The sequence below is a fragment of the Fusarium musae genome, chromosome 2 (assembly GCF_019915245.1).
Source record: "Fusarium musae strain F31 chromosome 2, whole genome shotgun sequence".
NCBI lineage: Eukaryota > Fungi > Ascomycota > Sordariomycetes > Hypocreales > Nectriaceae > Fusarium > Fusarium musae.
The window spans coordinates 2055516-2070238 of record NC_058388.1 but is presented as its reverse complement, the minus strand read 5'-3'; the positions used below and the strand labels follow the sequence as shown (position 1 = coordinate 2070238).

Genomic DNA, 14723 nt, shown 5'->3' with positions numbered 1-14723 from the left:
ATAAGGTACACTAAGCGCTGAGAACCTAAGGTAAGGCATGCTCTCGGGTTGTGATGTTCTTTAGGAGCAGATGACAACTGATAGCCTAGGTACTAACCTAAGGTAAGGTACGGGCAGGGACAGTGCTACAATTCCTGTTCATCCCGTCTGGGTTTGCCCGTACGTATGTGCCTAATAGAAGGCAAAGTTGGTATCTGGGAAAGGTGCGGAATAGGTAGGTACCAAGATAATCAATCAATCAAGCCAACCTTAGGTACTAAGTACCTATTTACCTCAGTACCTTACCCTGCCCACCTCAGGTTTGATGAGTGCTCGAGTCGGATACGGAGTAAAAGCAAGTGCATTTGAATTGATCCAATGTCTGTCAGAATCCAAAACATGTTGCCTGCTAAACTTAGATTGTCAGGATCGAGGCAGGAACGGCCCAATTGATCGGCAATGCGCCTTTCCAGGCTTCCCTTCCTATCGCGCCACACCACCAACAAATCTTCAACAAAGCACTGTCGCGTCACAGTCCATCTCAAGATCAAATGATGCCAACAACCAGCGGCGGCGCCCGGACAACGACGCTGATATCCACCGCAGATTCGGACCCGGCTCATATGAAGCACAAAATCTGCATCGCGGATCTTGCGGTCGGTAGATATATAGGTCGTCTATCATTTGCAGTGGCTTGTCAACGCGCCCATGTCTGCTCGAGCGCATGACGGAACGGGCACCAACAATGAAGTCGTTCCATGTAGTCTACGGATACCCACGAGTCAATGCAACCACTGTCACTCCCACATTCCTTTAGCAGCACAGATGATCGCCTGTGACAACCAGAGGAGCGATAAAACATCCCACCGGTCCTACCCGCACAATCCACAAGTCACTCAGGAGTTGATCGTTAGCCAACAAAAAGAGAATCTTCCTGGGCCTTTCGACAGGATCCCCAAGGCTCAAGAGAGGCTCCGTTACCCGCGACATCACATGGCTTTACTGTTGTCTCCCTTGGAGCACCGGAGACTTCCATATGCCTGTAACATTTGTCATTGTCTGTGAGTGCCACCGCTCTCTCATCAGGCTAGCCCTACACCGCACTGCATGTATACGTACGCAGTAATTTCTAAATTGATCTTGCCATTCTGCTTTCGCCCCTGGCCAGGACTCCAGGTGCCGTCCTAACAATAACGTTTCCATGGATTGTTTGGCGGAGTTTCTGAACTTTTGTTGCTCGTCGTCCCCACAATCTCGAACTTGGAACAGAAGCACAAGGGGTTCAGTTCAGTCATCTGTCAGACTTGGTTGGAGAAGGTTGAAACAAGCCCAGCTACAAACCACATATGACAGCCTCTACCTGATTCTCGACCTGCTTGCGAATTGCCTCCGAGGCGGCCATTTCAATCGCCTTCCCGACAATGTCTTAACTCTTATCTCTGATCTGGTCAGACCAGCAATGGATGCGTCGTTTTGATACCTTGTCTCGCCTCACCTCGCTTCATACCATCCCACGGTCCAGCCTTGCACGTGCCTTGTTACATATCTCACAGGGTAGAGGACGATCATCCTTACGATCTCCCCATCATTCATCCACCTTCTTCCTGTAACAATACAAATCAGCCTTCTTGGCCAATAGGTCCTCATCTCATCTTGACCATGTCTTTCATTCAACACACGTCCTTGCCTCCCGCCCAAATATGCTTTCCCATGAAATACCCCTGCAATCTTGGAGGCCAGCCAGATCCTGGAGAAGATTACATGTACGTATGTACACGCTACCCACGGTGCAGCATTGCACCCCTCTACACCCCTGTTAAGACTCTATTGGCTCGTTCCCGCACAAGCCGCGACAACGGTTATGCGCAACATGCACTAAAGCCGCAACGTCGACTCAGATTCAGAAAATTCAGTAACAAGTTCAGAGGAAACCTAGCCCGGCACTGTACCCTTGGTTCATCCTTGTGGTTCTTTGTCACTTGCATCTTTGCTGACTGTACCGGATATTACGTCCAGGCCCGATCACGAACAACAGCATTGATGCCTCAGCGCCTCAACAGATATCTTGTAAATGCTCCAATCTGGTTTCGTTCTCGACACACATCACTGTCCATCGCCATAGTACAGACTTGCCAGGCCCGGTTCGTCGCCAATATGCCATAGGCAAGCTCATGAATCAGGTCGAAAGCTCGTTTCTGCCGTCCTAGCATACGTATGTAGTATTGAAGACTGGGATAAGTATCTCCGATTTGGAACCCTGGCCCCGTGAATATGCAGCACCAGAGAGCTCAGGCATGCAACGGATCGCTCGTCCAACTCTCCGCCAGACAGCATCAGACATTAACCCCACCTCTTGTTAGTCGTTGGTGTTCACTCCTGGTGCAGACCGGCCCATGGGTGCGTGGGCAAGCACCACACTTTTTGCTTTCTTATTCTACACCTTCCATGACAGGGGAAGTCCTCGAAATGTGATGACCTTGCTCGGCCCCCTGGGCAAGGACATGGCAGTGACGGCTTCATTCGTCTGACTCCACCACAAGGCGTGTTCTGACTTACCAGCTTGGATTCATATATCCGTCCCAAGCCCAGCGCCAATGTGTACTGTTAACATTCTGGATATCACTCCTTCCTACCCAAGACATATCAACTCTCCAGGTTGCGGTTTATGTTCTTGTTCATTCTTTTTATTTCCCCAGACCACAGGTCCCAGAGTCTTTCGTTTAAATCATCACCATCATTTCGTTTCGTTTCGCCCCTAGGATACGATATCTGCTTCGTCGTCCCTACTTCAGGATCACCTCTTCTTCACATTCGTTCTCTTCTAATCCAGTGATACTCTGCTCTATGCTGACTCGCCGCTAAACTATCACGCCCTTGTTCGTCCTTCCGTTGCCATCTCGGAAGTGGTTTCAACGTTTCTGCAGCAGGCCGACCCGTCCCTGGAAGCAAGACAGAAAAATTGGAGGTGCACTGTGTTGGTGTACCTGTCTAGCTACACTCGTCGGTCTCACAACTATTCTTCTCATTTAAGTTGGGCTTGTCCCCCTTCAACAAATCGTCCAAATGCTTGTCACAAGGCAGTACGAAACAGAGCATAGCCGTTGGCCATTCAGCAGATACAAAACATCTCTTACTTCAACAAGCCCTCGCATGTCTAATCCTTACGATGTCAATGTCGAGCTGCCGGCCCCTTCGAGCTGGCAAGCGCACAGTCCAACTACTTCCCATAGTGGCAGTGGACCTGCACAGCAACATCAATCACGAGACGGAGCCTCAAGACTTTCCCTAATGCGCCACCCAGCAGAAAACAGAGGCAATGCTCTGGGAATTCACATGAGACACGGGGCGACTCAGATGTACTCACCCCATCTCCAGACGATAGACCGAGGTGGGATGTCGTTGCCAGGGCCCAGGGACTCGCTCCTTCAGAATGATGGCTACGGGATGAAACCCAGTACCGCAGATATGGAGGACATGATTAACTCAGGGCTGATTGGTACCCCAAAAACAGCCACTAACAGTACTTTCATGCCACAGAGTCGCCAAACAAACGACCTCTCGTCCACTCAATCCAGTCAAAGAGCAAGAATCGACTCGCCACAGGATGAAGAGGAGGACGACCTCGATGATGACGATATGCTTGACGGAGAGGGAGAGCTTTCAGCCCAGACTCCAGCAGAAAGGGCGGCTGCTCGACGCAAGATGAAGCGATTCAGGTCAGTGTACGCGTTGCTCGTTCAAGGCAAGAGCTTATTGTTTTAGACTTACCCACCAGCAAACACGGTTTCTCATGAGTGAGTTCGCAAAACAGCCTCACCCAGATGCGGCACACCGTGAACGGCTCTCACGGGAGATTCCTGGCCTCAGTTCGCGCCAGGTCCAAGTTTGGTTCCAGAACAGGTATTCATCACATTAATGGTCAACATAATCGTCGCTAACCCGTGTGACAGACGTGCCAAAATCAAGCGCCTGAATGCTGACGACCGTGATCGTATGATAAAGATGAGAGCAGTCCCTGAGGGATTCGACAATGTGCAGGCCCTTCATTCTCCCTACGGGGCAGTCCATGGCATGAATGCTCCTATGCCATCACCAGGACATTTCAATACACAATCGTATGCCCAACACATGATAAGACCCTTGATCGTCGATGGACGAAGGCATGATACAAGCGAACATGCTTCTCCGACCGCCATGACCCCGGGATTTGGTGGGATGGGTTACAGCCCCGCCGGCAGTCTGACAAGCTCAGGTCTTGCATCACCGCTTTCACCAGCTCTGAGTGACCGATATCCCTATGGCGGTCACTTCACAGCCCCTCTAACTGGCAGCCCGAGAACATCGCACCCATTCGCACAAAACCATGGGCTTGGAACTCCTGTTGAAATCCATCGATCGAGCCCTCAGCCCATCCCGCCTCCTCTACTTCGCGACCCCCTCTGCAGGGCCAGATCAGAATCCTCGCAGTCGCCGTTGCGACCCAATATTCCATGGAAAGGCGATGCGGTTGACTACTCCTACAGGGGGACGAACACAAGCCCGAGCTTCTCAGACCGACACCCATCTATCTACCACCCTGCGCCACTCAGCAACCCCTCTGTCGCCATGAGTGGCTACGATGCAAACTCAGTTCCCGGCTCCAGGGCCCCTCCCGAGAACCAAATCCACAGAACAGAAATCTGATGTCCATTGATGGGGAGCCCGTGACCAGTGTACCCCATAGCCAAGCCTTAGTCTGGCAGTATCAAGTTACCGACGCTTCAAGCAGCTTGTGGACAAATTCTAGAGGATGTTGTTCCTCTATGCCTGGCCCATATGCCGTCTGGGATCCTTCATAGGGGAATATTATATGTTTCTTCTTCATACTGTTCGATTTGGCCTTTACTCCTTTTACTTTCAGAACCTACTGTTCGTTGTTTAGTCCTTTCATCTCTTTGGATCTCTTTGCTTTTTCTTTTTGGTCTAGTTTGCATTGCGAAGTGCACCGGGTGCATCAGGGCGTGTAATGTTTTATCTAGAATTTATGATTTGGGTATCTGGTAACGATCATGACTCTTTCTTATGTTCAGGGAGTAAGTCAGATAGCATGACGATAAACATCTAAAGCTGGGATTTAGTGAAAAGTGGTGGCAATCGGCGCAATTGTTGTTCTGGTTTGGGTTTGGGCAGACTGGTTTCTGTCCCCTTTCGAGGTTGGTTGAGTTGAGCAAGTTGATACGGTACTAGTATTATTAGTAACTAAGGCTAGGGAGGGAAAAGAAACTCAGGACCTTTATCCTAAAGATTTAGGTGACTTGGCATAAATTTAGGATATCTTTTACTAAGTTTAGGATACCCTTTGATAAATTTATTTTAAACCCTTCACTACCTAAGGTGCGATGTTTTCTTGATCCCTGAAGATAGGTTAAATACCTTAGGTTGGGTAGTTATTATGTTAGATACAACTGTTTAACTACAGCCTGCTATAAAGAATATAAACAAAATTCAAGGAATATTTATCCAATGTTATTATAACGATATCTGATCAATGTCCTGTTTATGCAATGAGACATCGCTCAGAACCCTATTAACTACAGACTAGTATATGTTATTTTTTAGAATTTACATTTCAGTCACAAACACTTTCTAGTAAATTCAGACCAGTGGCATTCTGACTGCTAAGGCGAGACAATCACATTCCTGCATAACAACGAGGCCCAGAAAAACTATTGCGAGTTCATCAGAGTCTTTCGCGAGTTTGTTGCTGGCATCCTTTGTTAAGATCCGAGGGTTTCTTGCTTGATCCTTGAGGGCGGTGTCGATAGCTAATAAATAGCAATACCTTAAAGCAATAACATATAAAAAGAAATGTCTTATATTTACAACATCCTGTACTAATATGTAGTGATGATCTGAGATCTAGCAGATGCTGACAATTAGCCTTCCTTCAATTTCTGGACTGAATCCTCGAGACCAATGCAAGCTCTTCAGAGTCAGACAAGCCAGTTTTCCTAACAGCAGCCAGGCGGTTATCAGTTGTGGTATACATCAAGCTGAAAACAACAGACAAGACTACTAGGTTTACCAGATGTTGGGCGTCATCACGGTACCGAGAGCATGAACCAGATCATTATCGGAACTTACATAGAAGTAGTTGAGGGTAAATAGATACAGAGTGATTCACGCCGCACACGATATCACGGTCAATAAACCAATAAATGAGCCTTTCTTGTTGTCTTTGAAACAAAGCAACAAATGGCCCAAAAGGGTGAGGATATGTCACTTGCATCAGGTCATCATCGCATCATGGTAGCCGCACAAGGGGCCCTCGTGATGATGGTTTTAGGCAAGGTTACTGAAGTGTGCTCTCGGCCACGTATCCCAAGATGTTACAGCAGAGTAGGATCGAGCAAGCTGACAGTTGTTGAGGGATGGTGATGGTCTTGTTTGTATGAAAGAAGAGGGAAAAAATTTGGCGGTTTGGATCAGATCTTATCGACGCGACTTAGTCACGTGATGTGGTTACCCACCAGCATCTTGCTGGGCGACGGGCTGGAGTGGAGAACCGACAGCATCATCATCTCGAACAATACCAAAAGCCATTCAAAATGTCTAGCTATTGGTTCCCTAAACGTTACGAAGCTCCAGGGAGCAGGGGAACTTCTGGCGTCTATATTATCGCGGTACTACTAACAATAACTAACTGTCTAAAGACCTATTCAGTTATATAGTAGTTCCCCAAGTCTTTATCGCTTAGGATATCAGTTCATTAATTACTAATTATAGCATGTTCTTTAGTATAAAGATGATTTCTGCTTAATTAAGTAGAGCCTCTTTCAACTGGCTGATGCATTATCAGCGAAAAGGCTTTTGTGCGGCGTGGCAAAAATTTGGCTCATGCACATCTACTCAAGTAAGAGAGCCTCAAGCTCTTTAGCTGGGCGGGCATACGATATGCTTGCACTCATTGGACCCGATCAAGACGGACGGTTCAATTATCTCGGACTTAAGATTTTGTCCAGACACCTATTACTGATGTATGTATTTACTATTGAGCTGCTTTGGTCCAAACTCTTACCTGCTTGTCACCGCTACCTTGACAGTGTTGACCAAAGAAAGAACATGACACTGAGAGAAAGGCCAAAGGGAGCACAAACCTGTCAGGATGATATTGCTTTGTTCAAGTTCATATGAACTAAGGTAGAGAACTAATAGTCTGATATTAGAACTCAAGATTGATACATATGCTCCGACACAGTTCACAGGCCGAGACGTGATTCGGTGTCACCGTCTTTGTGGAGCTGAATGCGACAGTGAGTGCAGAAGTCAAGCCAATGAATGGTTGCGATCACTCGGGCAGGAAGACTGTCACAGTACGTACGTTGGTTCTCTTGTCTTTGTTCTGCCCGGCTGCCAGGTCCAAGCCAGCCACTCAGATTAGCGGAGGACAGTACCGAGAAGTGGTCAGTAAGCCGAAAGGCCACTGAAAGGGCCCCCTCGTGTAGCCAGTGAACAGCCGCCTGGCAGGCCTATGTAGGCAGGTTCCTGTCTCTGACGGAACTCCACTGACAACCGGCAGACCCACCTCACCAAAATGCCTTGTCTTTCAGGCTCAAATCACCCTCTGCCTCTCCCTCATTCCAAACACTCCACACAGTCCACACCTCACCTCTCGCCCCCGACCCTGATTCAACCTCTGACATCCTAACCTAACATCGCCCTATTCGACGACAAACCCTCGCTCTGCGCCAGCGACATTCGCCCATTTCCCCTAAATATCGTCGATTACTTTCCCTCGAACTCCGCAAAGACCACTACAAGACTGCTATCTGCTCGCGCCGCGCCGGCTCCGCTCACCGAGTCCCGAGGAAAACCCAGTGCAGTGCATGACGTTCGGCTGAAGAGAGAAGCGGAGCGCAGCGACTCTCGGTCGACGACCGGCGCGACTCTCGCCCACAAATCTCCCTCGCGGAGTCGTCCACGATGTCGTTCCATCCTCAGACTCCCCAGAGCCCATCGCAATTCTCCTCCGGGACCTCGGAGCCCGTGTTAAGCGTGACAACCTCAATGACCTCCACAGCCACGCCAACCACCTTGCCGACTCCTGCCCACAGCGTCACTGGAAGCGCCCATCACGACCTTGCAATGACCGACGACTCCCCCCACAAGCGGAAGCGCTCTGTGGATGACAGTGGCGACCGCGAGCAGAAGAAAGTCCACACTGAGGAAAGCAAGCTGGGCATTGAGGACCTGCATCTCGATGTAGGGAAGAAATACCTTCTTTGCCAGACTCCTCATCCGGAGTCATTACCACGCGTCTCGGAAGATCTTTATGACATGTTCAACCTCAGTGGGCTCGCCGCCGAAGTAGCTCGGGAGAAGCCAAACGGAGAAAAGAACGCATTACGTTCATCTTACACAGGCCATATGAAGAACTTAGGTATTGCTGGCAACTGGAAAGTGCGAGTAACAGACAAGGACTCTAACGCCGAGAAACCCGACTTCTTCGACATCCTGCATATGCCCGATGAGGATTGGGATAACACGATAGTCAAGGGTCAAAACATCAAACACGGGCTATCACAAGCAAGTCTCTCCGCCCTCGGACGAGCAGTAACCATGGCCAAAGGACCTATAGGCAAGAAGGACTGGGACACTTCAAGATTAGGACTTCAGTCACCCGGCCTGGATTCAAAGCAAACTTCGTCAGCGAGACCTACCGCTCCCAACACTCCGCTCAACGTACCCGGCGCAGTAGGACGACTAAAGGCTCAGGGGCCCTCAGCAAACGATCCAAACCGACCAAAGCGTAACGTGAAGAAGCGAACATATGGTGATAGCAGTTTCGAGGGCTATGGCGAAGGCTACCCTGACGATGACACAGCTGCGGAAGGGGGCTACTCAACGGGAGAGGGAGAGGGCGGCCAGAAGCGACGCAAGAAGAATCCGGGAAGCACCTCGCCATACCCGAGTGCTATGCGCCAGCAAAGCTACGGCCCTGGCATGGTGGGCGCATGAAATATCTCGACGGTAGATGCCCAGTCATGTCTCATGTTTCACGACTTGTATACACACTATGAAACGATTCCAACAGGTATTTGTCCCCTGGGTCTCGTATACGCTACACAAACAAAAAAATCTCGATGCAACTTGCTTTGACAGCCTCCTCGGCTTTTAATCTTCAATCTTGGGTTTTCAATTTTTTTTTTCTGCATTCTGAGGGGACGGACACACGATGTGCGTCCCAACGAGCATGGCGTTTGGGCAAAGGAGAGAGGCGGCATATGGGTAAGGTTGGCCGGTCACTCGGGGGTAGGGGAGGCATGTTTCTACGTTTCTTATTTCTCTCAAAAGACGACACGGCCTAGCACAAGGGGCGCGGACACTGGGTAGTGGTGATAACAATAGTCAGGGCTTGGGCAAGTTACTAGAAGGTTGAGGTATAATTTTTGACCTATTTATGCCATCTCACCTTGTACCAAATCAAGTTGTTGACTATCCCAACATCAATGGACGGATGCAACAGTGAAGTAAGGCATGCACTGCAACAATAACGCAATAGGTATTGAACATATTATATGGCGTGCATGAAGCATAACGCCAGAAGAAAAAGATGAAAACAGGTACATAGATTAGTTGAGCATCATAGGTAGCTAGGTAATCCACATCGGAGTATGCCGCTGCTTGGCACAGGAGATGTTCCTGTGGGATGAACTTCTTTGATGAGTTTAGGATATGCTTAGGATGCGTTAGAATATTTATGATAGGTTCGATTTAACTCCAAGATTTCATTGGTCGCTACCTCGCCTTCGTGGCTCGAGGTTGCCCAACGCTAGCTACAATGGGCATCTACCTCAACACTCTGACCTCTACAAGGAAGAAGACAAGATGATATCAACAGCCATCATCGCCGACTCACATGCGGCAAAGAAGGAGGATACACAACTCAACCAAGCCATTCGTCAGTAGAAGTACGGGCATGCATTCATGCTCACCGGAGCACCTGTTTTCAACACATAGTACAGCATCGCTGGCCAGCTCATGCCACTCCCAGTGAGCTTTGTCGACAGCCCTGTTTCTAGTCAGTCTGATACGCCCCAGTAAGAAAGACTCAGTGTCTGGACCTCAGAGAGCAACATCTCCTTCGATACGCCAGGTCTCAGAGCAAAAGAAGACTCGCGCTCATGAGATTGGCTTTGTTAGCAAAAGCACAGAGAGAGGCTTATAAGAATTACTTCTTCGCATTCCCACTGATAACCAATGAATGGCCTCTCAGGTAACAGCATGCTGTCGACCAAACAGATACAGCTACGGCGCTACCGTGGGGTTTTATGTAAAGAAGACATCGAAGAGCTAAACGGTTTTATCAAAGGCGAGACCCGGGAAAGGACGAGGAGGTAGCAACATTTCCACGCGAACCGCAATAATCAACGCTCATCTTGGTACAGATTGGGGCCTCATCATCAATACTAAAAAAGGGGGAAAGAAGAAACCCAAAAAGACGACTCACCGGTAGTAGCAAAACTTAGATCACTTACTCCGTAGAAATATCTTCAGTTACGATGCAGAGGGTGATAAGAAGGAAGAAGACCTCAACTTAGAGGGCGACGGGAGTGCGGAGGATGGGCCAAGCTTCAAGCCAGGAGTCGTGTCTCATCCGGTTGACCATACGCAAAGATATTTGACCATTGACACTTATCGCTTGCTAATCTTCGTATGTATCCCGCGCAAATAAAAAAAAACAGATCTAGATAGTTACTTGAAAGGGACAAAAACCGATACTCGCTCATCTTCCAAGCCTTGTATGTAGTATCATTGCGCATATCTCGTTATATCCAGCCATTACATCCTCTCACCCCATGGTCTACATGCATCTCAGAATGAATTGCCACCCGCTGCGCTCATATCTTTCAACAATTGTTACAGTCCTCTCCAAAGTTGCCGTTCTCGACTGTTGGGTATGCGCCAGTAGTCATCTCAGCCCAGCTCCAATCTAGCGTCATTGGCAAAGAAAAGAGGTCTTGCGGAAGAAGCGGCTGCTGGAATGCTGCTACTGGAATCTGCGGGGATGAATTCATGTTTGTGTCGCCATAATTCATTGAGTCAAAGTCGCCTGACTGAGGCACCGGGAACTCTTGAGGCCAGCCAGCTGACATTGCTGAAGGAGAAGGGTCGTTCATTGGACTACCCATGGAGAACTGTCCCATTGAGGCACCGTTCTGGGGAGGCGATAACTGGGCTTGTGATGATCTTCTCTGAGAATTAGAAGACGCTGAAGTAGTTGTTGCTGGTTCTGCAGTGCTAGGCTGTCGAGCCGTGGCCGTAGTAGCGTTGGTAGATGATTTATTGGTATCGTGGTTCTTACGCTTGCGTCGAGAAGACTGTTCTTTTTCAGCCTTGTCGATTACAGCCTTGGCTATACGCTCAAACTCGGCACATATACCGAGCATTCGATGCACACCGCCCTGTTCAGCCTCCTGTCCAAGCATGGAGAGGAAGGTTACCACAATGTTCATGAGTCGAGTGTCTGACTTTGCTCGGGGATCGAGTGGGTTCTGTAAGATATTTCCAAACAGCGTCACCAGTGCAGAAACAGGAAAATAGAGAATCATCCTGACAGTGATGTTAGTGTATCGCCAGTATGATGAGAGTTCGTAACCTACCAAACGCAGGCAAAATCGCCTTGAGGCACATATTTTAGCAACGAGACTGAAGCTCGGGCTGCAGCCGTGCATAGTGCTGCAGAAGAAAACACCCGCGGGTTTAGTGGTCGGGCATTGAGACCCTGAATGGCATAATTGGCCAGTCGGCTGGTCCAGAGTCCATGGGCAACTGACATGCGGTGAATGGTTGTCAGGCAGTTATAATAGGTAAGATGCAACATGACAACGTGAAGAATCAGAGGAGTGTGCGAGGCATTGATGTCGTGCTCGGGCCGATAGTCAATCGGGATGCGATCCTTCCATTCTTCCAACTTGTGATCCAGCTCGCCGATGGTGTGTAGTAGTTCACCATCTGATTGCTTTGTAGCTTGAACAGAGTACAGCCTCTTATATACTTCACTTTCGATAGTGGCAAACTCACACATAACCCGGAAGAGATTCATCTTACCCTTGCCATCTGCCAAGGGGATATTGCCAATGTTGTCCTCCGGGTCAGCATCCGGGAGCTCAACGTTCATGTCGTCATCGTCCTGGGCAGGTGGACGACCCGCTCGGAGGCAGAGATCTTTGTCTAACATATATGCGATCCAGAAGACTCTTTTCCGTTGCTCGATCTCTATAGGGTTCAGGTTGAAACCAGTCCCGCGCTTATGGAGACCGATACTGTGTGCCAGGCGCATGGCTGCTGAGACTAGTAGCAAAGTGGGCTGAGGGTTTGGCGTTCCTTGCAAGAACAAAGCCATACCAAGGAGGGCTTGAACACTCAACAAATCGGTGTTGCGCATGGTCAGCTCGGGAAATACTCCGATGGCATTCTTCAAGTGACCCCATGCCTTTTCGTCCTCATCCTGTGGTACCAGATTGCTCATAACTCGCAAACGATGGGCAATCGCGAGCGCACAGTTGAGACTGGCCCACCATCCAGAGCCTTGGTAAGGGTCTGATGAGTATTGAAGATGTACTAGGTGCATGAATGTCGGCCGATGAAATAGAGGGAAGATGCAATTGAAGTTGTCAAAGAAGTCCTGGAGAAGTGAAAGTGCCTCAGGTTTGGGGGGCAGAGGCCGGAAGATCGGCCGTTGGAATAAGTCGCCAAATACTTCAGGTTTCCAATTAGTCCATTTGTGGTCATCGACAGATATATCTGATATGGTCCGTTGAAAGGAATCATCCCCTGTTTTCGAATTCACCCACGACACTCCCTTTGGTGAAAATATGGAGAAGCCAGATGACGATCCTACAGCATGTCAGTAACGGTGTTCACACAGATACAGCAGTAACTTACCAATGTATCTGGTCTCTCCAAAATTATTTGTTACTAAAGAACACATCAACTCTGAAAGAGCCTCCACTTCTTCCTGATCTTCCTTTTTGATATCATCCACATTAGCAGCTGGTGCCGGAGCTGTTGATGGAGCTGTCGAGGGAGCTGGTGTTGCTGATTTGCGTTTATCATCCTTGGGCGAGGTAAGTGAACTTTGAGGGGTCATCTCGCCGCCATCTGCGGCAGCCGATGGGCCGGATGTCGATTGAGATGGTGAATTAGGGTTGGATACCACAGGCATTGACACCTGTCTCGACTTCTCTTGTCTTTCCAGTAACCTTTTCTCTAACGCGCCAAGGTCATCATCATCTTCGTCAAGGAGGCCTGTATATAGAAGGTCAGTACAAAGAGGTCGTGTCAGTAAGGAAAATTCTTCAAACCACTTACCAGAAAGTCTCAAAAGATGCTCCATACGGTTCAGCCGGTTCTCGAGCCCCTCGATATACTTGGCACTTGATACCTGTCAGTAAGCACATGATGTCGCAATGAGGTTGAATGCCATACCCTTTAGGAGGAGCACGCTTCTTCTCAACTTGCGTGAAGACACACTCGGTCTTATAGTTGATACAGTGAGTACAAGAAGGCATCTTGCCATCACACTTGATCTTTTTCTTCCGGCACATATCACAGGCCTGTTGGAGTTCCGATCAGCACACAATACTCTCTAAAGCCGGCTGCGCCGGGGGTCTATCTTAGGTCCCATACCCTAGCAATCCTCCTTCTCTTGGGATCGTTTGCATCTTCAAGCAACATAGCCGAATCATTGAACATCTGCGCAGCAATCTCTGGGGGCAACTGCGGTATGCCATCGTAGCCACCAAAAACCTGTGGCGGCTGATTCATGATCGGCGGGGCCATGCCCGGGACCTGAAAGCCCATATGGTCCATCCTGTTCGTAGTGGGAGGGTTTTCTGATTAGAGCAGTCGGTTGAAGTGGGAGTATCGCGTTTCGAGGTTCGCAAAGCGGCAGTCCCGTGGGTCAATTCAGAGGTAATGAGTCGTCGCCTTGCGACACGAGAGTTGGAATGCGACAAATCAACCGTTATAGTGCGATAGGCTGGGCTGTGAGAGTCTCAGTCACTGTGAGATCATCTGTGCGATACGGAGAGTGGGAGCTGGAGCTGGAGCTGGAGCTGAAGCCGGAGCTGTGGAGTGAAGAATATTTTGTTGGTTGGGGTAAATCGCAGATCGGAACCCACGGATCACTAATAGTTATTAAGGTATGATAATTCAGACAAGGAGCAAGGAGACGGAGTCGAAAAGGAAGAAGCCGAGGTGGGTGATTTGGAGGCGCCGGTGGGCTAAAAAGCTCCCAGACCAGGTCAAGTCTGCGGTCGACTAACGTTAGCTTGGTTAAGACCCGACTCTATGACTATCACTGTCAGACTGAGGCGGAGGTGAAGTGGGGTGGCGGAGTTTGGTTGGTTTTGTCTTGGTGTGTACTCTGGTGGGTATAGTAGTCGACTTTCAAGACACGACGGCGATGAAGTTGAAGTTAATGATGGAATTGGAATTCAAGTCTATGTCGCCAGATCGTGGTGTTGACGAAATTTACATTCATCCGTGTCAACCGATAATGACAAATTCAAAGCATAAACCGGCAAGTCAAGTATCCGTTAGCATTTGCAACTGCAACTGGAACCTGCTTCAGTTACCAATTGGTACCTTGCTAACCTCAACTTGGACCGGTGAGACAAGAGAAGTTGCAGGGGAAGGCAAGGACTCAATGCGCGGGTATTTGTTTCGAATCCGGGAACGAGGAAAGAAGGCAGGTACTC

The 14723-nt window shown here is 49.0% G+C and overlaps 3 protein-coding genes across 3 annotated transcripts; 2 read left to right on the top strand and 1 right to left on the bottom strand.

Moving 5' to 3' along the window:
• Positions 1-3042: 3042 nt before the first annotated feature.
• On the top strand, positions 3043-4662 carry J7337_002576 (uncharacterized protein; the record flags this gene model as incomplete). Its single annotated transcript, XM_044820303.1, has 3 exons — positions 3043-3695; positions 3742-3879; positions 3930-4662. The coding sequence occupies 3 exons, from the start codon at positions 3043-3045 to the stop codon at positions 4660-4662; spliced, it is 1524 nt and encodes a 507-aa protein (XP_044684603.1).
• A 3279-nt stretch (positions 4663-7941) lies between these two features.
• On the top strand, positions 7942-8976 carry J7337_002575 (uncharacterized protein; the record flags this gene model as incomplete). The annotated part of the gene is made up of 1 exon (XM_044820302.1): positions 7942-8976. One exon carries the CDS (start codon positions 7942-7944, stop codon positions 8974-8976), a length of 1035 nt encoding a protein of 344 aa, XP_044684602.1.
• Positions 8977-10868: 1892 nt separating this feature from the next.
• Positions 10869-13833, bottom strand: J7337_002574 (uncharacterized protein; the record flags this gene model as incomplete). Its single annotated transcript, XM_044820301.1, has 6 exons — positions 10869-11571; positions 11622-12858; positions 12907-13269; positions 13333-13397; positions 13450-13577; positions 13651-13833. 6 exons carry the CDS (start codon positions 13831-13833, stop codon positions 10869-10871), a joined length of 2679 nt encoding a protein of 892 aa, XP_044684601.1.
• Between the last annotated feature and the right edge of the window lie 890 nt (positions 13834-14723).